The sequence below is a fragment of the Anabrus simplex genome, chromosome 1, assembly GCF_040414725.1.
Source record: "Anabrus simplex isolate iqAnaSimp1 chromosome 1, ASM4041472v1, whole genome shotgun sequence".
Classification (NCBI taxonomy): Eukaryota; Metazoa; Arthropoda; class Insecta; order Orthoptera; family Tettigoniidae; genus Anabrus; species Anabrus simplex.
Genome location: NC_090265.1, coordinates 470,560,265 through 470,585,818, shown reverse-complemented (window position 1 = coordinate 470,585,818; position 25,554 = coordinate 470,560,265). Strand labels below are relative to the sequence as shown.

The 25,554-nt window shown below is 40.4% G+C and overlaps 1 protein-coding gene across 1 annotated transcript in view; it reads right to left on the bottom strand.

The window, feature by feature from the left end:
• The window catches only part of LOC136856960 (DNA ligase 1), a 434,127-nt gene that overhangs the window by 361,970 nt on the left and 46,603 nt on the right, over positions 1-25,554 (bottom strand). Inside the window, exon 2 of the mRNA XM_067135255.2 lies at positions 11,474-11,601. Coding sequence (XP_066991356.2) covers positions 11,474-11,596 — 123 coding nt within the window. The 5' untranslated portion in view covers positions 11,597-11,601. The remainder of the gene's footprint in view (positions 1-11,473; positions 11,602-25,554) is intronic.

The following is a 25,554-nucleotide window of genomic DNA, read 5'->3' as shown; positions in this document are numbered from 1 at the left end:
AGCCTACATCAACTACATAGACATTCCTGTTCAACCTTAATACCGTTTCATGGGAATTCAACAGCAATATTTGGTGGACATTGCAAAATTTTTCATCACTTTTAAGTATTAAAAGTTTATCCTCAGAATTCTACTTCTACAAACTTAAAAACTATTCTTCATCTGCAACAACAAAATTTTGAAAGTAAAACAAGCCAAATTAACAAAATATCATAAATGCTTCTGCAATCTATCTTCATATTCACATCATAACTTGGAATTTGTTTCAAACTGACTTCATGTGAAATCCCTGGAGGAACTTTTGGGGGGGGAGGTCTGTACCGGGCGGTACACCTCCACTCCGTTTATTTAAAATGTGCGCCTGTTGAAAACTCCTCTGCTGGAGGAGGGCTGAACTTTATCTACGCTGTTAATTCTTTACTTTCTCAGAAGATGTCACCATGTGGAAAAATTTGAGTTTTTGAACTGTGTCATTTTTGATGTGTTTTTGTTTCGCTTGAAGTAAGAAGTGTGAACTTTCTCTTCTAGAGGACACTACTGAAGATCTACTATAGTGCAACCTAGTGCGGAGTCAAAGAACTATTTTGTTGGAGAAAATTTAATTTCAAGAGTTTGTTCTTTGTTAAATTTCTTTCTGTCTTTGTTTAAGTTGGCAATATTTACCCCTTTCTTCCCCTTGTTATGAATGTATCCAATCCCGAAATTCTTCTATTAATTTCTGACCAATCGGGTGTATCTTCCCCCAACTTGTATCGGTTGCGGGGTCCTAGCCAATAAAGAGATTGTGGGCGGGTGTTTTCTTTCCCCTAACGCCTAGAACCTTCCACGAGAGGATATAAACTGCTGATTTTTGGGTCTCTGCGCCACTTCTGTTCCATCTTTCAGTGTGTTAAGTACATAGCAGGGGGCGGGAAGCGCCTCTTTCTTCGGCAGCGGTCAACAACAAGGTAATGGCCGATTAATAACTTCTTTCTTTGCTAGCTCAGCAGTTTAACTTTCGGGGCGGGTTCTAAGGGTTCCACCATGTAACCTTTTCCTAAATGTAACTACTCTTTTATATATTATCTTTTAAAGCTTCATATTGGGATAGAGAGTGCTAACCCTCTCGAGCTCCCACTCATATTGTTGTGAGGTGAACTTAGTTTTCTCAACCTCTTCTTCGATAACGTAAAACAAAGTGTTCTCTTCTTAAGTCACCTCTTTAGTATGGGATTAGCCCTTGTATTAACGGCCTAGTGCCAAGTAGGTCTTAATCAAAGTGTATTAGGAGGGCAAGTTCGCCTCCTCTCAAATTGTTATTTTAGAGGTCATTTAATTAACCTCCTTTTCATTTAATAGACCTCAGTAGATTGGGTATTTTACCCCTGTGTTTACGTCCGTTGAGGACAACTTGAAGGTGGAGTTTGGTGTGGCCTATGATTGGCTTACACTTTGAGAGTAGATTGCTCTTTTGGAATTCAATTTTTGTATGCCTCGAGGAGGCTTTACTGTGTAATTTGGAGCAAGTGCTCCAGGGTTTGATTGGGGTCTTCTGCCCCTTTGTTAAAATTTGTATATCGGAAAGTTGGGCTAGTTGCTCAAGAATTGTGAACTCAGGGCTCGAAGCCCAAATTTTGTAATCTCTGTAATTGTACATTTCAAATTGTGTTTCGGCTACTAAGTACCTGTTCTTTGTTATTACTTAATTTTGAAAAGGAAATATAACCTTGTTAAATTTTACAGTAACTTTGATTCCGTAGTTTGAGACTCATTCACGCCCGCACCTTCTTTCACCTCTACCTACCACCAAAACACGGTAACAATAATAATAATAATAATAATAATAATAATAATAATAATAATAAACAAATGCGATGGCAGCCCTTGCTATGTTGTACGTCATTATATTTTCATAACATATTTTCATACTATTTTTGTAGTAGTAAGAACTGCATTGAAGTGAATTCTGCTGTATTGTACTAAAATATATAGAAGCGTAGGTTTGTTATTGAAGTGTCCTTGTGTAGGTGAAGTTCCGCGTAGGCCGCGCAAAACGAGTCATCAGTACGCCTTCTAAGTGTTCGTTTTTAAAATAAAAACTGTACCATGCTTGTGAAATTATAAACGGTAAAGTATTATTCCACTTTTTCGCTGCCAATAGTTGTGAATATAGTTTTGAAGGTTTTTCATTTAATACTTTTGTCTTTGTGAATATTGGTTTGTAGGCTCGTAATGTAACGTAAACATGTTCTTATGGCTCCATATGGCTCCTATCACTGCAAAAATCTAGTGGCGTCTGAGGATGAAAATGGGTTTATTTATATTTTCTTATTTGATTTCATGTCTGTCTGTTAGGTCATCAGTTCAGAGGCTGGTTGGATCCTCAAATAGCACCATCAAAGGCTAACATCCTAATATTAAACATAAAGATCTTTAATGAAAGGAAATTGTCCTGATTTACATTATTATGATTCTTAGTTCCTTAAAAGGAATCCTCCTGTGGTGTAGTGATTAGTTTGATAAGCTGCCACCCCTGGAGGCCTGGGTTCGATTCCAGGCTCTGCCACAAAATTTGAAAAGTGGTACGAGGGCTGGAACGGGGTCCACTCAGCCTCGGGAGGTCAAATGAGTAGAGGTGGGTTCGATTCCCACCTCAGCCATCCTGGAAGTGGTTTTCCGTGGTTTCCTACTTCTCCTCCAGGAAAATGCCGGGATGGTACCTAACTTAAGGCCACGGCCGCTTCCTTCCCTCTTCCTTGTCTATCCCTTCCAATTTTCCCATCCCCCCGTAAGACCCCTGTTCAGTATAGCAGGTGAGGCCGCCTGGGCGAGGTACTGGTCATCCTCCCCAGTTTATCCCCCGACCCAGAGTCTGAAGCTCCAGGACACTGCTCATGAGGCGGTAGAGGTGGGAATCCGTCGCTGAGTCCGAGGGACAAAACCAACTTCGGAGGGTAAACAGATTAAGAAAGAAAGAAAAAGGATTCCTCCTGAGAGTATGGATTTGACCAACAGTTAATGACACTTTGTAGTATGTAAATACTGACAAGCTACGTTCACCTGTCAGATATTAGTAGGCCATAATATTGAAGTCTAGTCAACACCTCACAAAGTGCAAGTTTCATTAATTATAAACATATATTATACAGGGAGGACTTATGATACTTTTATAATTAAACTAGCTGTAGTACCCGGGATAGTTTTTGAATGTTTACCTTTAAGATTTGTATTACCAGTTAGTTACGTGTGAAGTGAATTCTTACAGAATTCATTTTTGACATGTTGATTGATATTTTACGTTCTATCATGTAGTTTTAGAGGTATTCAGATGTGTTTGATTTCAAGTTTTAGTTTATTTAATTTTCGAGTAAAACTTCGTCTTTATGGAAGCTCGAATGGCCTCTGAAGTATTTGAACCTGTCAAAAAAACACCTATATGTATTAATCCGTCGCACTATAGATACAATGTACTTGATTTCAACTGTCATTAAGGCTGTCACCGATCACAAAAGCAGTGGATTCAATACTAATCTCGGCTATTTTAGACTATTTACTTTTAAGCCCATCTCAGTCCTCTGTCTCAATGGACGCTGTTTAAACGGTATCCAGAGCGTTACAATTCACCTCAGCGGCACATAAACACTGGGTTCGAAATTAATACAGGTTATTTTCCATTATTTTTACATGTCATCTCCTCCCATTCCCCACCCCTAGCGGGGGTTGGAATGTTTCATCTTCATAATAATTTTTTTTTCAGATGGCTTCAGATATGTGTACCAAGTTTCGTTGAGAGATATTCTAGAATGTACCCACGTACATCTATAATCTCGGTCATTTTTACATTCATTTTTACCCCTTCTCAACCTTCATTCTGATTGCGACTGAAGTACGACTTAACCAGCTACAGAGTGTCACAGTTCAACTCAGCGATCTCGTAAAATGTATTCGATATTAATATCAGTCATTTTCGGTTATTTTCAAATTTCACGCCCGCCGATATGAGTGCTAGGGTTGCTTCAACCCCCCCCCCCCCCTCCCACAACAGTATTTTTTTCAGATAGTAAGTCATATGTGTACCATGTTTTGTTCAGAGCTGTTCTGGAACATATCCTCAAACATCCATAATCTCGGTTATTTTTACAATAACTTTCACCCCTTCTCAACTCATTCTGACTGGGAGTGAAGTATGACTTAACCAGAATCCAGAGTGTTACAGTTCAACTCAGCGACTTCGTAAACAATGGATTCAACATTGATAGCAGTCGTTTTAGTTTATTTTTATATTTACACCCTCTCCTACGAGTGTTTTACTCCAACAGTATTTTTTCTTCAGATAGTCATATGTGTACCAGTATACTACTTCTCTATGAGGGCAATGCTGGAAGAAACACACACACATGCGTAATTTCGGTCATTTTGGACATATTCCTTTTCACCCCTTCTCATACCCGTGCCGATGGGGACTTAACATGAACTTCAACGACATCCGAAGTGTCATTATTCACCTCAGCGACCATGAAAACTATGGACTGTACATTAATATTTGTCGTTGTTTATTATTTATGTATATTTCACCCCTCTTATATTGTATAATTCAACCCCGCCCCTAGGGGTGCTAGCAGTATCTTACCCTATAGTAATTTCTTCCAGCTTATAAGTCATATGTGTACCAAGTTTGGTTGAGAGATATGCTGAAACATACACTCATACGTCCATAAACACGGTCATTTGGACATTTTCTTTTGTTCACCGCTCACACCTCCCTGCCGACTGGAAATGAACTTACTCTTAAACGGCATCCAAAGTGTCACAGTTCATCTCAGTGACCCTGTATTTTAGATTATTTTTTAATCTCACCCCCTCAACTCCCCCTTAAGGGTGCTAAGGGTATCATACCCCAACGTGGTTAGTCTCCTGATAGTAAGTCATAAGTGTACCAAGTTTGGTTCAAATCACTCCACTAGTCCTGAAAACTGTGGATTCGACTATTATTGTCCGTTTTAAGATATATTTATATTTCACCCCCTCCCCTAGGGATTTAGCGGTATCTTGCTCTCGCAGCATTTTTCACAGATAGTAAATAATATTTGCACCAAATTTAGTTGACAGCTATGCTGGACAATACACACATATTTTCGTATTGTTTTTAATAATTCAACCTCGCCCCTAGGGGTGCTAGCGGTATCTTACACTATAGTCATTTCTTCCAGCTTATAAGACATATGTGTACCAAGTTTGGTTGAGAGATATGCTGGAACATACGTCCATATTCTCAGTCATTTTGGTAATTTTATATTTGTCACCCTTTCTCACCCACGATGACAAAGGGGGCTGAACTTGGACTTTATAAAAAGTATGGATGTCACTATTCATCTCAACGAGCCCGAAAACTATGCATTCAACACTATTTTCGATTATATTTATATCTCACTCCCAGCTCGCCCGCACCCGACAGGGGCTGAACTTGGACTTAAAACAAACCGGAGTGTTATTATTCATCTCAGCGACCCCGAAAACTATGGTTCGACACTATTTCCGATTTTTAAATATCTCACTACCCCTCACCCCCCATCCACCCAAAAGGGGCCGAACTTGGACTATAAAAAATAATCCGGAGTGTTACTATTCATCTCAGCGACCCCGAAAACTATGGTTCGACACATTTCGATTTTTTATATCTAACTCCCCCCTTGCCCCCCACCCAAAATGGGCTGAACTTCGACTTTAAAAATCCGGAGTGTTATTATTCATCTCAGCGAACCTGAAAATTGTGGATTCGACACTATGTCCAATTATTTTTTATTTATCACTCCCTCCTCGCCCCCCAACCAAAAGGGGACTGAACTTGGACTTCAAAAACATCCGGAGTGTTACTATTCATCTCAGCGACCCCTAAAACTACGGATTCGACACTATTTACGATTATTTTTCTATCTCACTCCGCCTTCGCCCCCCATTCCATAGGGGGCCGAATTTGGATTTTAAAAGTTCGGAGTGTCACTATTCACCTCAGCGACCCGGAAAACTATGGATTTGACACTATTTTCGATTATGTTTATAACTAACCCCCTTGACCCCCTTAAGGGGGCTAGAGTTGGCTTACCTCCACAGTGCTCGTCTCCAGATAGTAAGTAATAAGTGTACAAAATTTGGTTAAATTACTCCAGTGGTTTAGGAGGAGATGTGTCGTTTACACACACATTTACATGTATATACAGATAGAATAATTAATAATTTTATAACATTCTGTTAATTGTAATCTCTTACATAATTTTGTTATAAATAAATGTCTTCATTTACCAATAATACAATAAATTAATACTCTCTTCCCAATTGCTCGTCATCCGTGACGAGCAAGAAGAGTATTGTATTCATTCACGTTGATATAATATTGAATACGACGAAATGCTCATCTGTAAACGGTATTTGTTGTAGCCTACTAATACTAGCTGTCCTTAGAGTTAATTATACATTTTTGTGTCATGATCACGATTAAGTAATTTTATGAGCATAAGTGATGACAATAAGCACACCATATAGGTAATTCGTTTATGCGATAGATTTTGCTAATGGAGTGAAAATTCATGTTCCAGACGAAATATTCATTGTTGTCGTTACCTCCTAAAGCAGGCCACTCACAAGTTGCGACTGCACGTTCGCTCGTGTGTGGGCTGATTGGTCAACATGTTGCCAAGTTGCTAGCAAGTTGCAGGCTCGCGAAGAAATGCTAAAAGCCTCATGTGAGTTGTGCTTCAGGATATCATTATGTGTGACGCCCACCTCTTGTAGATGTTTCTCAACCTCACTGAACCAGGTCTCTTTTGTCTTCTTATTCTAATAGCAATAACAGCAATGTCGTTACCTGTAGTCACATAAAACAAATTCCTCGCATCTACCGTTCCGTACTAAGATATTTATGAAGAAGACTTCCTCATAGTCATTCGTTATTGCCGTACAGATGTATAGCATAATAAATATGTCGAAGCGAACTTCAGGAAACGTCAGAATGAAAGACGTTTAGTATGTGCTGCATGGTCGACTGGCCATGTCTGAGCCGTATGCAACTTCCCACTGAGACTGCTAATGATGTATGCTATACACCCCATAGGGCTTGTGAAGATGAATGTCCTTGAACTTTAGCATTTTACCATTTCACTCATGTGAATTATTTCTTCCTTTAACATCACGAAAAGGAAAATCGAACGGGTTAATATTAAGGAATGTAATGTCCACTGCTGATTTGTAATAATGGACTAAGAATTAAATCTAAATTGATATGCAATTGCCACGTGATTGTGTATACTAAGTCACAGAAGTCTAATGCTATATTCTAAATATGTGTTGTCTGTTGAAAAAACTTCGTTTTCCCTGTTTTAGTTTGTATTACTATTTCCGGCATCCTTTTATTGTAAGCGACTACTTTTACATATAACTTACATAAGTTAATACTCCTCTCGATCAATAGCAGATTTTAATGAGAAAGGTCATTTCAGTAGATACCAATAGATATGGAACATTTAAAAATGATCATAACAACAACAACAACAACAACAACAGCAACAACGAAATTACTATTTTTCTATGGATATAAAGGTTGTGTTAGAAACGGAATAACAACATTGAAACACCAGATCCCGTGAAATCTCGAAAGACGAGTGACATTGGGCATGGTAATTGCGTGATTGGGTTAGCCATGCGTTTGACCAGAAGAGCGGGAAGGAAATGGCTACCCTACTGAAGATACACTCGGGCAGAGGGGTATATCCCTGGTATATCATAAGAGGCGACTCCACGGGCTCTCATCTTGCGAGGTTGGGTAAATTACTACGGGACTCCTAGATGAGACTGACATATTTTCCATTTACTTTGCCAGGCTCCTCACTTTCATCTTTTCTGTCACACCTCCCTTGGCCAGCTCTTGTTCTCTTCCCACACCGATAATGTTAGCTTTGCGAAGAGTAGGGAATTTTTCATTTTCCCGCTTTCGTTGACCTTCCCCTTCTTCTGCTGATTTAAATTCGTATCCTCGTCTCGAAGTGGTTCACCTCTTCTTGAGCACACCCTTAATGAGGGTGATTGCGGGCATCTTTTCGATCACATACCAGCCCACCTGCCAATCTAACATTTCTGCTAGTACCGTGAATCGAATGTAGGCTTCCGAGGACGATGGCTAATAGCGCTAACCGTTATACTATGGAGGTTCTTCTGCCGATGCCTTCGTTCTTCGAAGCGTCCGACCGCTTCCTTCTTCTGATCTGATTAATTTTAATAGGGGACGGTTGGCTGTTTGTAGTTTCTCTTAAACTAACAAGATACTAGGCTCTTCTCCAAGGCCGTATTCTGTGCAGTGTATGATCTTCGTAAATTTAAATATTATTATAATTTAGGTCTATATATTTTATAAATGTTATAATTACAGAGGTTCTCTAACTGTAGTTTATGTCATTTTCAGCAATTTATAGTGAAAACATAAAGAACACTACAACTTTAGGCAATAAAACCGACACAAACTAATTGGAGAAAGTGTGTTCTCGCGCATCCATGTTGCACCGTACTACTCCCCATAAAACATTTCATTCCAAAGTGAATTCACTTGTAGTTGTCGGAGCATAGAAGCCTTATGTTCCCTTTAACTTCATTTTCTACTGTGCAAGATATTTGAAACTTAGATTTCAATCTTTGTCACCTATTAACAATGAATTCTAGATCTCAATAAACCCGTTAATTTAATAAATTTTCCAAAGCATATTAACATATATTAGTTATGTGTTAAATCATTCACTGTACTTGTGTTCAAGTTTAATGCAAGAGCGACTTAAGTAATATCATATTTCACTGTGGTCTAAAACAAAGAGGAATCATATCTGTACTTAGTAAATTTCTACCCCAAATATTTCTGAAATAGAAGGCGCTATTGATGTACTGATTTCATTGAAATTAAATATAACCAAGGGCTCATAATTGTAGCCCATACAGAGATTTTAATAATTATTAGAATGTGTATTTATGTTAGCAAGTTACATTTTATCACATGGAACAATTCCTACTGACATTAACAAAATAAAAATAGATGTTATTTTGCAAGCTGCTTTACGTCGCACCGACATATATAGGTCTTATGGCGACGATGGGACAGGAAAGGGCTAGAAGTGGAAAGGAAGCGGCCGTGGCCTTAATTAAGGTACAGGCCCAGCATTTGCCTTGTGTGAAAATGGGAAACACGGAAAACCATCTTCATGGCTGCCGACAGTGTGATTAGAACCCACTATCTCCCGAATACTGGATACTGACCGCACTTAAGCGACTGCAGCTATCGAGCTCCGTGATAAAATTAGAGTAAACTAGAATGTCACTGGTGTTTTTTCACGATTCTAGTACAAGCAGTTTACGAGCTACCGTAGTTTGAAACTTGTAAATACCGGCAGTTATCTGCTCTATGAAACAGCACTAAATTAAGAAAAATGTGAATAAACAAAGGGGCTGCTTGGCCGAGGCGGTAAAGGCGTGCTCGGTCCGCCCGGAAGGACGTGGGTTCGAATCCCCGTCAGGAAGTCGTAAAATTTAAGAAACGAGATTTCCACTTCCGGAGGTTCATATGGCCCTGAGGTTCACTCAGCCTACACCAAAAATGAGTACCAGGTTAATTCCTGGGGGCAAAGGCGGCCGGGCGTAGAGCCAACGACTCTACCCCCATCACGTGCCGAGGTTAACAATGGTGGAAGCCTTTACCTTCCACTCCTCCAAGGGCCTTCATGGCCTATACGGAGGTGACTTTGCTTTTTTTTTTTTTTTTTTTTTTTTGAATAAACAATTTCTTTAGATTCTGAGGAAAAAAGAAAATCGACCTTCAAAGGCTGTGTTCAAACTCACGCCACCAGCTTCAATACAAGCTTCCAGTCTGGCATGTAAAGATTGATGAACACGTTCTAGCATTTCATTAGCAATTTTAGTCTCAGCAGCAGTAGTAGTACGTCATTTCATATCATCTGCTGTAGTCAGTATGTCCTTGTAATCAGTATAGTTTAGCTTTCCCCTGAGGGAAAAATATAAAGGGGTCAAATCTGGTAAACGGGACGGCTAAGGTACCGGCCTACTTCGTCCAATCCAACGATTTGGGAACCATCGGTGAAGACAAGCTGTGGTACGTCGTGCACTATGCGCTGGACAGCCATCATGCTGACACCACATGTTCCTCCTAGACTGCAGTGGAACGTCTTCTAACAGCTGTGGAAGATGTCTGTTAGGGGTTGAGATACTAGGAATCTAGTGTTCCTTCTATGGAGAGACAGCCTGTGAGTTGATAGTTTACTATTCCACACCGCAATTTAAACTCCATGGACGTTTCACCTGACGAAGTCAATGGTGAATATCTAGGGACAAATAGTGCATGTTTCGGAGGTTTACTTGGGCATGATCTATAACTGTTGCTTCATCACTGCTCAAGATTCATGATAAATCTTGTGTATCTTGTTGTAATGCCCATGTACGAAAGTTAACACGATTCTTGATAGAGACATATGGATGGAACGTAACACGGTGGGATAAGAAAGGGATAGGATTGGGAAGAAAGCACCCGTGGCGTTAATTAAGGTACAGCCTGGTGTGAAAATAGGAAACCATGGAAAATCATCTTGAAGGCTGCCGCCAATGGAGTTCGAACCCACTATCTCTCGAATGCAACCTCACAGCTGCGTGGCCGTACGGCCAACTTGCTCGGTCACTGATGATCGTATGACACAACTAGAGATCAGCGCATAGAGAGAAAAACTGCCAATATATGTTTTTTTTTGCTAGTGCCTTTACGTCGCACCGACGATGGGATAGGAAAAGCCTAGGAGTTGGAAGGAAGCGGCCGTGGCCTTAATTAAGGTACAGCCCCCATCATGTTCCTGGTGTCAAAATGAGAAACCACGGAAACTATCTTCAGGGCTGCCGACAGTGGGATTCGAACCCACTATCTCCCGGATGCAAGCTCACAGACGCGCGCCCCTGACCGCACCACCAACTCGCCCGGTCAAATACATCTTAATAAAAATGGAATCTTTAGGACCAGGAAAATGTACATTTATCTAGTTCCCGTTAAGACTACCAAGTGAAGAAAACATTTCAGAAACATACTTTTGTGTGTAAAGAAATTAACCGCACACGTTGAAACCAAATTATCAATACAAATTGCCATCCATCTTGGACTAACTTCTAGAGCTGCGCCAAGGTACTGCTAAAGATTAACGTTCAACATTATTTCAGCTGTGAACATTTTAGGAAATATAGTTTTAATACCCAACATTTTCATACGGATTTTTCCTTAGGAATTGCATTTATTCAAATTCAGTGACTGTCCGAACGTTATTCTTAACACCTTGGATCATTCCATGTACAACTTACCATCCAGTTTAATACTGTATTCTTCAAAGATAAAACGTTATATTTGCTTTGGCTTAGCCTATAGTAAGATATACTGATCAAACAACAATACATGTAATAAAGATCTTACCTGCATTTGTGCGAGACGAGAACCCCCATTTGTGGTGGTCGGGGTCATCCTAACGGGGGGTTCCATGATAGTGGTGCCGGGGGTGACGTTGGTGACGGGGAAGTTGGATTGCACCAAGGCCATGGGAACTAGAACACACAAGAGCTAATTTCAGTTTTTAAGAATAGCAATTCAGCAAGTCAGATCTAGTATATCACAAATATTGCAATGGTGGGCAGAATTTTTCTACGATTTATTATGTGCTGCTGGAGACATCGTAGTCATCATTCCTGTGAATCGACAAAGAGAGTAAAAGCTCTGACCAGCCCTGAAAAAAGAGATTCAATATATTTATGAGTATGTCCAGGATCTTCATTGAACGTATCATCTTAGCACGTACCTAGAGTAAAAAACATAAGGTGGATAAAGTAAAGTGTGTGCGAGAGAGAAAGAATGAGAACGTGATACATTGACTGGCCGCCCGATCCGCCTCTACCTGTTTCCCGCCGCTAACTCCTGTCTATGCGGTGCTTAAATGAGCAAAGTGTGACATGCCAAAAGAGGTGCTAAATATACACCTGGGAATCTAATTTTGATATGGCTGAATAAAGCATTCCTACTGAAGTCGTCGTACCGAATCTCAATGAGATTGAAGACTTGCAGATGGAAGGGTTTCCTTGTAAGTGCGGTGCTGGGCCACCCGTAGCACGGAGACACAGTCGGCAGTACGGTCGATCAGGGAGACACAGAGACTTAGAATGTTCTCCTGCCACAACCTACCCACCAAATCTTCCGTAGTTGCCACTGGCCGAAGTTACCGTCTAATATGGTCCCGAAGCTCCTTAGGGAGAGAGGTATGGGGACCTTGCTGGCCAAAGAAGCATGTTGACACTACAAAGGGAGGCCAGAGATGCCCTGCTGTGTGAGACCGGGTATTGCCCTGTTGGAAAATGGGACTGTCGATCTGCACCAGGAACGGAAGCACACATGGGCGCAGAATTTCCTGGACGTATCGCCGCACCGTTAGGGTTCTTTCAGTCACCACTGGTGGGGATCGAGGATCGTTGGGGCGGTATATCGCTCTACAATGGAGCGGGGATCACTGCGCTGGCCAGAAAGTCTCCAGACTCGAATTCTGCGGTTATTTGTATTCAGATTCGACGCTGAATATCACTCGTCGCCAGTCCGAAAGCTGTCATGCTGCCCGTTCCTAACAGAAGTTCAAACGTGCTCAGCGATGCTCAGGTCATAATGGTAGACGTCATAAGGGACGTACAGAGGACCGATTACACTCTCATAGCCGCCTGGATGTGATACTGGTTGACACAAACGTATCCCTATCTGCCGTAACATGTCTCTGGATAATGTACAGCGACGCCTGTGGAGTGTTTACAACATGTCGTATGATGAAAAGAACGTGCTTGTCAATGGTTTGCTGGGGTCGACGTGAGCATGTGAGTAATCTCACGTTCCCACTGTGTGCAAAATTGACACATAGTGTGGCCAGAACGACTCAAGCAGCGAGTAATGCGCCGAAACGTCCAACCTGCCTCTCTTCACTCGGACGATGCGGCTTCTCTCAAACACATCTAGCTGGTCAAAATATTGTCGAGGCATGCTGCGTGTTTACTCAACTTTGTTCTGTGGCTCACAGCACTCACACTGCTACTTTACTAAGGCGTTATTTGGTGTCTTGCCTCTATTGATGTGGGAAGGATATGTACACCCCTTAGACACTTCGGTGCAAGCAATCAGCATTAGACGCAAATGCAACACATGCCAGTCTATGACGATAGTGTGTGGGAACCTGCATTGTACTTGTGCGATTCGTTCGTGGTGATCAATTCCTTTTTGCGAACGAGTGGACTTGCTGTGCTACTTTTCCATGATTTTGTACTCCAATTACCTTACTTTGTCAGGTCATGTGTACCTAAAGATGCTCCGTCTCATACACTAAAGATTGCGTGACAGAAGAATATTATATTAAAGTTTGTATTCATGAACTTGAGATTCATGTGATACTTGATACTTCGTCATATTAGAATTTTTATTATCTTTCATAGCGGATACTGTAAGCATGTTGCCAATTTCAAATTCATTAAACGTGCATCAGGCTTCCGTACCACTTTTAATCTGATAGTGCCAATTATGTTCTGTCTGAATTTAGCAGCAACACGGAAGGCAGAGTGAAACAAGCAATACACGGCATGTGTCTCTCCTCACAAACTGGACAATAGGAATACATTTAAAATGCAGTCAGGATTTATACTCAAGATAGCGCACAAAATACGTGCTGTTGTCATTTTAGACTTGCGTTTAACCGTCCTTCGAGTACGATTTAATAATTTAATGGAGTAAATTGTACTGCTTCTCACTCCTTTCTTCCTGTTCTAGAAAAGAAAGTAAGTGTAAATGTAACAAAATTTCATCCTATAAAATCTTGCAAGTGTAACATTTTATCGTGAAAAATATCTGATAGCCGAATATTTGTTCGTCAAATTACATTGTAACCTAAAGGTACAAAAACTTCCGTCAGAGTTAGTTTATGGAATCTCCCTAAGTGACACCTATGGCATCAAATGTAGTAAGTTTCCAGATCAGCCTAGACTAACAAAGCTTTGATTCGTAAAATCTCTGCCATAAGATTTTTTCGTGATTATTTCTTCAGAAACCTACCATACACATGAAAATAACTCTCGTTTAATGTGTAGAAATAAGGGTTATCACTGCTGTCTTATCATTTTCAGATTTTTTAATAATCTGCCTGAAAAAATAGGTGACAAGAAGGATCCGGAGTAAAACAATAAATTTACAAATTAATAATCTACTGCGTCCGCCTCAGTGGTGTAGTGGTTAGTGTGATTAGCTGCCATCCCCGGAGGGGTTTATTCCGCCTTATTGCGGGGTCCGCTGCTTTGCACTTCGTTATTCACATCGTCTGATCCTTGGCGTTGTTTGCAGTTACACCAACTAAGAACATGCCCTCATTCAGAGCATAAAGCCATCGTTTCTTTGACTGCCCTCATGGTCGACGGCCCTCAAAGTTCAATTCTTATGTTTTCTGAGCAACTGAAGTGCCATTGCTGCGCAGTACTTGGCCATACCACCTCAGGCGAGTCCCTCGCATTTTCTCAGTTTTTGGAGCCGCACCAAATGTCGAGCACACATCCTGATTTCTGAAGTGGTCCAGTTTAGTGAGTACCATTGGACATCGAAGCATCTTCATTTCCATAACATGTAGGTGTTGTTCATGTTTCTTTGTGATAGGCCAACACTCCGTCCCGTACAATGCCACTGTATGTACAATCTTTCGGTAACTCTTCGAATTTATGTGTAGTGGCATCTCTGGTCGAAAATAACTCTCGTAACCTGGCGCCACTTCATTCAGGCAGCGTTGATTCCGTTCCGTACATGCAGATAAACAGAAACGAAGACAAAGACTATCCCTGGTGTAAACGCCAGCGTGGGTGTTAAAAGGTGTAGAGGTTTCTGTGGCGCATTGCACCTGGCTGGTAACGCCGTGATAAGGGATGTGGGCCGATCGAATGTAAATTTATGGTACTCCTGCATTCTAAGCACATGCCGTATGAGATTGTGACACTCTGTCGAACGCCTTTACAAGATCTAAGAAGCTCAAGAGAAGTGTTCTCTGTTTTTCATGGTGTCGTTCCATTAGAAGGCGTAGGGCATGTATTGCATCGATCGTCCGATAGTCGCTTTGCCTTTTATAAAACCGCACTCATTTGGTGTGATGTCAACCAGGTCGTGAAGATGAGAATCCAGAATACGTTCAAAGATTTTCATTGTGTGACATTGTAGGCGAATTAGAAGTTAGCTAGTACAGTTCACATCACCTCTACCTTTCTATATCGGAGCTGTAATGCTAGTAAGCGAGACGGAAGGAGGTTAGTTTTCATCAGTTAATCTGTCGAATATATCTGCAAGAAACTGAGCTGCCTCATGTCCAAATAGCTTCCAAACCTCAGCTGGAAGATCATCTGGTCCAGTCGTCTTTCCATTGTTCATTTTTTTGATAGCGGCGTCTATTTTATCAGCAGTGATGGCTGGGGCAGGGCCAATCACAAGTTCTGCTTTTGATATTGGGATAAGGGAGTTCTTCGTTGCAGATGTTCTCTCGTCCGACGATATCATCTGGTCTTCGTAGTTGTTCCTGGTTTTCATCCTTTCTGGCTATGACGCGGTCAATGTCCTGCGTGGAGTGGTGTTCAGCTGGTCGCATCCTTGTAGTGGTCTACTTTTGCATTTACCTCTTCACTCTTTGCTGCTATTTAAGCTGTCTGTACTGCTGACGATCCACACCGAGTCCTAAGCCATGTATTGTGGATTAATGTATTCGTTTTAGTACCGTTTTGAACATGTTAATTCCACCACAACACCTCCCTGTTGATGAAACGAATCTCGAATTTGTCCTGCGTAGGATGGTTGTGGCACAAATCTTCATGTGTTCAGTGGCTGTTGCCCAGACCTTAGCAATAGTATGACCATGTCTTAAACCATCTAAAATACGAATGGAGATGTTGATTTATTTTCCACCATTTAATTTGTTTGGATGTGGTCTTTACAGGTTTCACATGGTTAAATCCTGAAGTTTAGCAGCATCAGACTATGTTAAGATGCAGTGTTGTTTGACCCAATGGCCTTTGTAACTCACTTCAAGTCACATCTTCTTATCAACCAGTAATCAGTTTCCGCATTTCTTCCGTCGCTACTGTAGGGATGAGATGCGACGGATATTTTTGAAAGAACGGCGTCGGTTTCCATCTTCATTCCGCGCTCCAAAAGCGTGACCACCATGAATTCTGTCATAACCATCTCTGTTTTGTCTGACATGCTCTTTTAAATCCTCATGGATGAATAATATCTCATCGTCCTCAATACATTGTGAACTTCAACGTCATCGCAAAACTCGTCCATTTCGTTGTCAGGGCTTCTAGTTTGTGCTGTGTAACATGAAACTACACGCAGGGCTTTCATGCCACTACTTAACTTGACTATCATCAGTCGGTCAGATAAACGGATAACTTCGAGAACCGTATATCGAAACTTGGAGCTCACCACTATGGCTACGCCATGCCGATTTGGTGATCTTCCATCATACAACAGTTTGTACCCTTCTTCGTCTTCTTTAGCTTTGGAGCCAGTTCACTTGGTTTCTTGGTGACAGGCAATGTTGATGTGCCAGTTCTTTAGGGCATCAGTAAGTTCACTGCTGTGACTTGTAGGACTACCAATGTTGATAGAAACTATCCTGGTTTGTTGAACTTGTTGCTTTATTATACCCCGTCCTTGAGTGGATAGCCCTCATCCATTTCTAGCATCATTCGGACGAAGATGGTGCGCATCGCCTGAAGCGGGAAACGGCCTAACATTTCTATCCATTTTTCTTTGAGCCATGTGCATGAGATGCATATTCAAAATCAGAATATTTACTAAATAATTATCACAATATAAATATTATATATATAAATTCATTTATCTCTATAATTTCATATCATTTTAGAAAATACTCTGTACATAAAACTGAGAGAGGAACTCAATTCGAGACCCGATATTAGTATTATCTCCGATGGGGATGGATAAAACAGTAGGTGGCTAGCGATTGCTGGTTGGTTGTCCTTTATCCTAGCTCTACCCTGTTCCTACACCCACCTAGCTTCTTTTCTAAACTTTACCGTTTTATGTATAGGTATCCAGGTAAACAGAGGTTTACCCGTTCTGTCACTTCCTTCTTGTTGACACTGTTGGTATGCTTGAGTATTTATATGGCTTCCCGTTGTAATCGAGCTTGGTAGTATCAAATACAATAGAGATAATATGCGACACTGAGCGAGATATCGAGGGACAGCTACTGGAGCTCACTCTAGCGGATAGACCTGAACAGTACTGATTCTCTCATAAGAGCAAGTGTATTTTTGTGTGAAGTTTTTGGTGTTATTTATGCGTTTTCAGTGAGTTGACATAAATAAATAGTAGTGTGTGTCATTCATTGATATCTCCTCTCAACATGAGGGGAAATGTATGTGCTGTGATTGGCTGCAGTAATTACGAAGTAGAGAAAAATGGGCGGTCGTTCTTCAGGTTCCCTCGTGACAAGAACATGTAAGCGATATTGTGTTTGCATATATATTCTTCCAGTGACAGAGATTTTTATAGTACTTCATAATCTTCTGACCTGCTCGACCCATATTTTAACTGGTATAAAACGTAATACGCATATTTTATTCTATAGTGCAGCAGTTAACCTTCAATACCTATGTGTTGTTGTAGGTGTGATCTGTGGGTTTTGAAATGTCACAGAAGCGATTTGGATAAGGTGTACAAGAAAGGAGGGACGTTACGCTTAAATAAGAAATATAAGATCTGTTCAGATCATTTCCAGGCCAGCGACTTTAGAAATCCTCGACAATACAGCCAAGGGTATGTTACATTTTTCTCTAATTGTACGTAAATATTCCTTAAAGCATCACTATCGACAACATTTTCATACTTTTCTTTCCTTTATCCCTCTTCTCAGATTAAAGTCGGGACATGTACCAACACTGATTCAAGCAAATTTAGATCTGCTCTGAAGTTAGTAATGACAAACCAATTATTGCACCCTTCAGAAGACAGTAATTGCTCATTTGATGCCAGTACATTGCTTCTACTGAAATCAGATTTAGAAAATATACAGTCTCCCTTGTATATACCCTCACTAAGTGTAAACTGTGCCTTTTCAGGAAACTGTGAAGACATTCCCAATGATTTAATTAAGGAAAATGAATATGCATATGTGTGTGGCTGGTTGTGTTCCAAGTTACCCCATTTGGAATGTCGTAATGTGTTGTCAAGCACCGAAAAAAATATGGGTGACTTGAGAAATGAACACATTTTGTTGAAGCGATATGATGATGCAAATTTGCTTTACCCTAATGTAATAGTAAGTATTGCTTATAGGGAAATTTTGAATGTTTTTGAGGTTAATTTTATAGATTTTCTTTCTGTTAGTAGGCTTCATGTTAAGAGGAAAATTGTCCAGATTTTAATTGTTAATTCATTGCATCATGTGTGTAAGGAATATGATGATATTTTTATTGACAAGTGTCTTAATGTGATGATAAAATGTTTTTTAAATGAGAAAAAAGACAAATCCAACCGTAAAAGTTCAGGCAGGAATGCTAAAGCTAAAAAAGTAATGCATAAATGAAAAATCAAGCCATTTCACAGCAGCCCATTTCATATATTGTTTATGTGTCTAATTTCAGTCTTTGAATAATAACCTTTTTAAATAATTCTTCATTCATTTATCCAGAATTGATTTAGCAACTTCGAAGTTAATACCTTAATAACACTTTCTTTCTAGACGTAATTTATGTATCCATTTCCGTATATACATTTCCATTGATATTTGAATTTAGCGCGATTTGTTCAGGTCAAGTTACTAGGAGCGCCACCGTCGAATTGTCTCCCATTTTAGCAAGGCGAAATCCGTAAGTGTCGCGTATTATCTCTACTGTATTTGGTAGTATACTGTGGTTGAGAGTCATTCCGAGTTACCGTAGTGCATTTCGTGGTAGTCCAGTAAATAATGTTCAGTAACAGATGACCTCTCTGTCTGTCCTAATCGGCTGTGTTGACAATGGGACCATAGCCTTCAAGCTTGGAAAATGTTTTCAATATTTATCATGACACCGGCCGTGAAAGTCGAGTGTGTTTTTACAGTAGGTGTTGCCATTTTGCAAACATAGACATATTCATGAAATTTAATTTTCCAAAACAAACGTTACATTTCAACCACGCTGTACGGTGGCGGCATGCAAAAGATCTCTGGTGACACATTTGGTGTTTACGCGACAAAATGAATTAAAACGCAGTCGTAGATCTCCAACAGAGATCCTGTTGGAACGTTGAATCTGATACACAGACAAGCAAGATGGCGTCAGATTATTTTTTTTGCTAGGGGCTTTACGTCGCGCCGACACAGATACGTCTTATGGCGACGATGGGATAGGAAAGGCGTAGGAGTTGGAAGGAAGCGGCCGTGGCCTTAATTAAGGTACAGCCCCAGCATTTGCCTGGTGTGAAAATGGGAAACCACGGAAAACCATTTTCAGGGCTGCCGATAGTGGGATTCGAACCTACTATCTCCCGGATGCAAGCTCACAGCTGCGCGCCTCTACGCGCACGGCCAACTCGCCCGGTAGGCGTTAGATTAAAATGCCTGCATGTAGTAGCTGAGGTTATTATTATTATTATTATTATTATTATTATTATTATTATTATTATTATTATTATTATCTATATATTTAAATACTAAGCTGATTTTTGTTACCGCCAGTTTGAGAGAACGGCTGAACCGATTGACATCGTATAGCGTTCTGATGAGAGATTTTGGCCTGTTGATTTGCAGAGCGTCTTTAAGAGTAAACCGTCACGAGGATTACTTGGTTCAAGAACTGGATCAATCCAAAGAAATGCAGCTCGATTTGTTCTGTGTGATTTCCGACAAAAGAGTAGCGTTGCAAAAATGTTGCAAAAGTTTGGGCTGGGAAGACTTGGGAGAACGAAGACGAACTGCTCGACTAAGTGGTATGTTCCGAGCTGTCAGCGGAGAGATGGCGTGGAATGACATTAGTAGACGAATAAGTTTGAGAGGTGTCTTTGAAAGTAGGAAAGATCACAATATGAAGACAAGTTGTAATTCAAAAGGACAAATTGGGGGAAATATTCGTTTATAGGAAGAGGAATTAGGGATTGGAATTATACCGGGAGGTACACATCTAAGCCGCGCGTTCAAAATGAGCGCCTAAAAGAACTCCTCTATCTACCAAAGGTGAAACCAATAATACAAGTTAGAACTTTACTCTGAAGATGGCACCACTAAAATTTGACGTAATTTTGTTATTGTGAAGTTTCCTGTACTGGGTGAATTTCTACTTGTTTTGTTTGCCATTCATCAAGAAGTTTGGACAGTCTGCCATAGATGTCACTGCTAAAAAACTATGATCTTGCACCCTGGTGCGAAGTGGAAGAATTTTTGATTTGAAGAAGTTTTGTATTCATAAGTTTTTTTTTTACTAATTGGTGTTTCTTTATTTTTGGGTTGGCAATATTTACCTTTTCTTTCCGCCAGTTTTGAATTTAGCCAATCACAAATTTCTGTAATTAATTTTCAACCTATCACAACCTTCTTCTTCGATTTTCTGTGTATCTTTTAAATCCACCAATAAAAATGAGAGGGTGTGGCTAGTTATCTTGAATGATCTCGAACTTTCCCCGAGGGTTTATAAACTGCGGATTTTCTCGTCTCTTGGCCAATTCATCGTCATCTTAATGAGTGCGTGTGTCAAGCAGGAGGCGGGAGGCCTCTTCGTCAGCTGCTAGAACTTCTACGAGGTAATGGCCACTTAACATCGTCATTTCTTGCTAGCTCCGCAGTTTAACCCGAGGGAAAGGTCCGAAACTTTAACTATGTAACCAACTTCTCTAAAATGTAAATCTCCTTTCGGCTTATGTAACAATTTCATAAATCTTTAACGGTAAACCGGGGATAGAGAGTGCTATACCTTCTCGCTCCCCTTCGTCTTGGTTTGAGGTGCCACGTTTTTGTTTCTCCGATGTATTAAAGTGATTTCCGTCCTAGAAAACTCAGTAGTTTAGGATTAGCCCCTGTTTCGTCGGCCAAGTGCCCTATAGGTCTTAAAATTTTTTGGAGCTCAATCTTCGGCTCCATTTAAGTTGAACTCGCGCCGTTTATTTAACCTGTTCTTTTTCACCAAGGCCCTGTAGGTTGGGTACTAGATACCTCTGTATAATAAGATTTTTATTTGTAAATAGTGCCTTGTAAGGCCAGTGTTTATTAGATTTTCATGTTATGTCGCCTTGAGTAGGCTTGGAATACTGAGAGCATCTTAGGTCTTTTTCAAGTGTTGTAAAAGTGCCTCTGGGAGGCTTGACATTGTGAGTTGGGAGGAAGCGTTCCATGTATTGAAGGATTTCTGCCCTTGTGTAAACTTGTGCTTTTTTGTAAATTTGAGTTAGGAGCTCAAGCATTGTAAAGTGAGGGGCTTGAAGCCCAGTCTTTTTTTAAAGCAGTCACTAAATTTTGGATTTCTTGTCTTGTCTAGAATTCGTCAGTGTAGCTGACATTTTATTGTTATGAACTTTTTTATTTAAGAAAATATAACCTTCAATTTCAGTTTTTAAATTCTTTCTTGACATTGTAGTTAGAGCCATTCACCCCGGCACCTTCTTTCACCTCTGTGTTCCACGGGTAACCCCGTAACGGGAATAACTTACCAAGGGAGATATTCAATAAATTTCCAATTTCTTTGAAATTACTTTAGAAAAGGCAAGGAAAACAACAGATAGGGAATCTACAACCTGGGCGCCTGCCCTAAATGCAGTTCATTATTGATTGATTGATTGATTGATTGATTGATTGATTGATTGATTGATTGATTGATTGATTGATTGATTGATTGATTGATAGATAGCATAAATAATTCTTGAAGTATATTTTTAAATTATTTAAGAAAAATGTAGCATTATGATTGGCCAAAGCGCTCGCCAGTACCTCAAGGCCACTGCCGACCGTGTTCGTGACGGGAATTCTAAAGGGTGCGCATATGCATGCGCCGTCTGGTATGACGTCTCTTCGCTGTAGTCTAGACAACTGAGTGGTCAGTCGTGGACTCGTGGGGTTTGTCGAGAGTATTTCACGTACAGTTTATAGGTTCGCTTAGCTGATTGGTGACAGTCCCAAGGCGGCTGAAATCGTGTACATCATATCTATAGCGCGACGTGTAAATACATATACTGTAGTTATCAATGAGTTTTATTATTTTAAAGGATCAATTACTCCCAGATAATCTGGGCTGCCAAAAGGACAAAGTTCCACGGGAAACAAAATAATTTACTACTAAGACTTTAAACACACGATAATAACTCTAAAGTTGCAAAATATTTCGTAAAAACCGAGCGAGTGACTGCGCGGCTTGGACCACGTAGCTGTCAGCTTACATGCGGGAGAGAGTGAGTTCGAGCTCCTCTGTCGGCAGCTCTGAAGGTGGATTTCCGTAGCCCATTTTTATACCAGGCAAATGCTGGGGGCTGTATCATATTAAGGACACGGTCGCTTCCTTCCCACTGCTAGCCGTTTGCTATCCCATCGTCGCCATAGATCTATCTGTGTCTGTGCGACAAAAAACCAAATTGTAAAACAATACAAAAAATTCATAAAAATAATTCATCGTCACAATAAAGATATTTTCAAAAATTAATTTTGCACATAATTAATAGGCTGTACAAATCCTAAAATTAAACGTTCGAAATAGTACCCTGGCAGCACATGGAGCAATTTTATATCAAGACACGTTATCTGACCTATTTATAACGAATGCTGCGCAGCAGCTCGGGTTCTCTAGTTATTATTATTATTATTATTATTATTATTATTATTATTATTATTATTATTATTATTATTATTATTATTATTATTATTATTATTATTACTGACATGAAAATGAAAACCTACAACCTGTTTTCCAGTCATTGACCGGGTCAGGGATGGAATGAATGAAGCAGATATAGGCTATTAGTACGATGGGGTCGCCACTCCCAAAGTGATTTATTAATGACTGATAGATGCTTTGAAATGATAATGGAGAGTATTGCTGGAATGAAAGATGACAGAAAAAACCGGAGTACCCGGAGAAAAACCTGTCCCGCCTCCGCTTTGTCCAGCACAAATCTCACATGGAGTGACCGGGATTTGAACCACGGTATCCAGCGGTGAGAGGCCGACGCGCTGCCGTCTGAGCCACGGAGGCTCCTATTATTATTACTATTAGACTATTATTATTATTATTATTATTATTATTATTATTATTATTATTATTATTATTAACAAAGTTACGAATGGGAGATCGGGCGAGTTAGCCGAGCGGTTAGGAGCGCGCAGCGGTGAGCTTGAATCGGGGAGATAGTGGGTTCGAATCCCGCTGTCTGGAGCCCTGAAGATGGTTTTCCGTGGTTTACCATTTTCACACCATGCAAATGCTGGGGATGTGCCTTAATTAAGGCCACGGTCGCTTCCTTCCGACTCCTAGGCCTTTCCGTTCTCATCGTCGCCATCTGTGTCGGTGTGACGTAAAACAAATTAAAAACAAAACGAAAAATAACGAATGAGAGAGAGAGAGAGAGAGAGAGAGAGAGAGAGCTAGTTCAACGATTACCTCACGGGAGGTTGGCTAATGATCATACATACGAACCACTGACCTGTTCTACCAAAACCAAACACCAATGCGTAACAGGCTTGATGGACCAGAGCTACCAAGCGGCCGCTGCTCAGTCCGAAGGCCTGCAGATTACGAAGCGTCGTGTGGCCGGCAGGACGAATTCTCTCGGCTGTTATTTTTGGCTTTCTAGGCCGGAGACCTGTTCTACACAACGTGGCATACACACAACGGCTGTAATGATCGTTTCCGAGTGATAAATAAAATAGTAAGCTTCAAGGGTAGTGATTCACAATGCCAAGTTCACGGAAGAAAGAAAAACAAGTTTATGAACGCAGTAATCAATAAATTGTGTGGGAGGTTATTTCAAGGTCCCAGAGACAAATCAATATGAATCTTTGAATAGTGCTAACGTAACAACTGTTCCTTTGTGGAATATTACTTTTAGTTATAGACTATACCTCACTTGTTAACGATTACTAGGTGACTAATTAGCTCAGGGCTCCAATGAATAATCCGATATAAAAATATCAGGAATTTCAAGCAATCAACAGCTGTCTGTCGCCACACTTTTATCGTTTTAATGTTATCAGTTTTTTTTTATCGCGCCTATGTGTACTTGTTATTATAAATTTATCATAAAAGCGCACTGAAGTATTTTCAATAAAACGTTTCACAGATCGCACAACCAACAGGAAGTAACTGTGTTATTTTGATGAAGCCGATAGTCGACATTTTGGGAGACTGCGGTCCGAGGAGTTTAAATACGAAAATAAAGTAGGATATTTCAGTTCTGAAAGTTATGTTCTCTGTATAGGTCATGAATACCTATGTACTTGATTTGTTTCATATTTATGCTCTTTTATTATTATTATTATTATTATTATTATTATTATTATTATTATTATTATTATTATTATTATTATTATTACGCATTTAATTTTATAGTTATTCGCTAAATAGTAAAAAAATAACATATATAACTCGAGCTTAAAATTCTCTCTAGATAAATTTTAGAGCTCTCGTACAGTACAAATGGTAAATTCCTCTGAGTCGGGAACTGGGTATTTGTCAGTGAGGGCTACCAAAGCTATCGGTGAAGCTCAAACTTCAAATGAGGACGATGGAAATCTAAATCTCATTACTGTATACTGTAAGGATCTGACACATTGTTCCGTTTACAAAACTTGAAAGCAATGAGAAAAACGTCCCTCGTATTTCTGAGTGCAAGGCATCAGAGACTGATTTTGCAGCCCAACAGCTCCGCCCTCTCCTCTACTCACCCCGCGCGGCTTGCTGCTGAATGTCCGTTAGGTGCGGGGATCGAGGGGATAGGTGTGCAGAGCTTCGCTCCGCCAGTTCGCCACTTCGGACGAAGGGGAGAGAGCTCAAAGACTCAAAGTTCCCCCCGAACTTACACGATTAACCTAAATACTACGGCACGACGCACTATACTAATAATAGTGTATAGCCTCTGGAAAGGCTTTCTGGTGACCTAATGAGGATAAAATGAATGGCGAAGTCGCCATAAACACCCAGGCCCCAAGCCAGGGGAATTAAGAGTCCGAGGAGGTTGATTCCAGTAATTGAATCGGGGCCATCCGACCAAAGGTAAGCATTCTATACATTTAGCCACAAAGCCGGAATTTAATTTGCTAAGGATGTAAATTTGCTAAACCCTACGCTACCATTTCCACTGATCAGGTGTTGAGTATTGCAGTGGCAGAGGCCAGGGCAGTTACTTGTGAATCGGCCTTGACGAAACAGCAGGCTCAAAATGCTTTAGGCTTGATGTTCACTAAACCAGCTATCAAAAGGGGTAACCTAAGGCTTGTTGTAGCCCACGTCTTGATGCCAGCATACGCT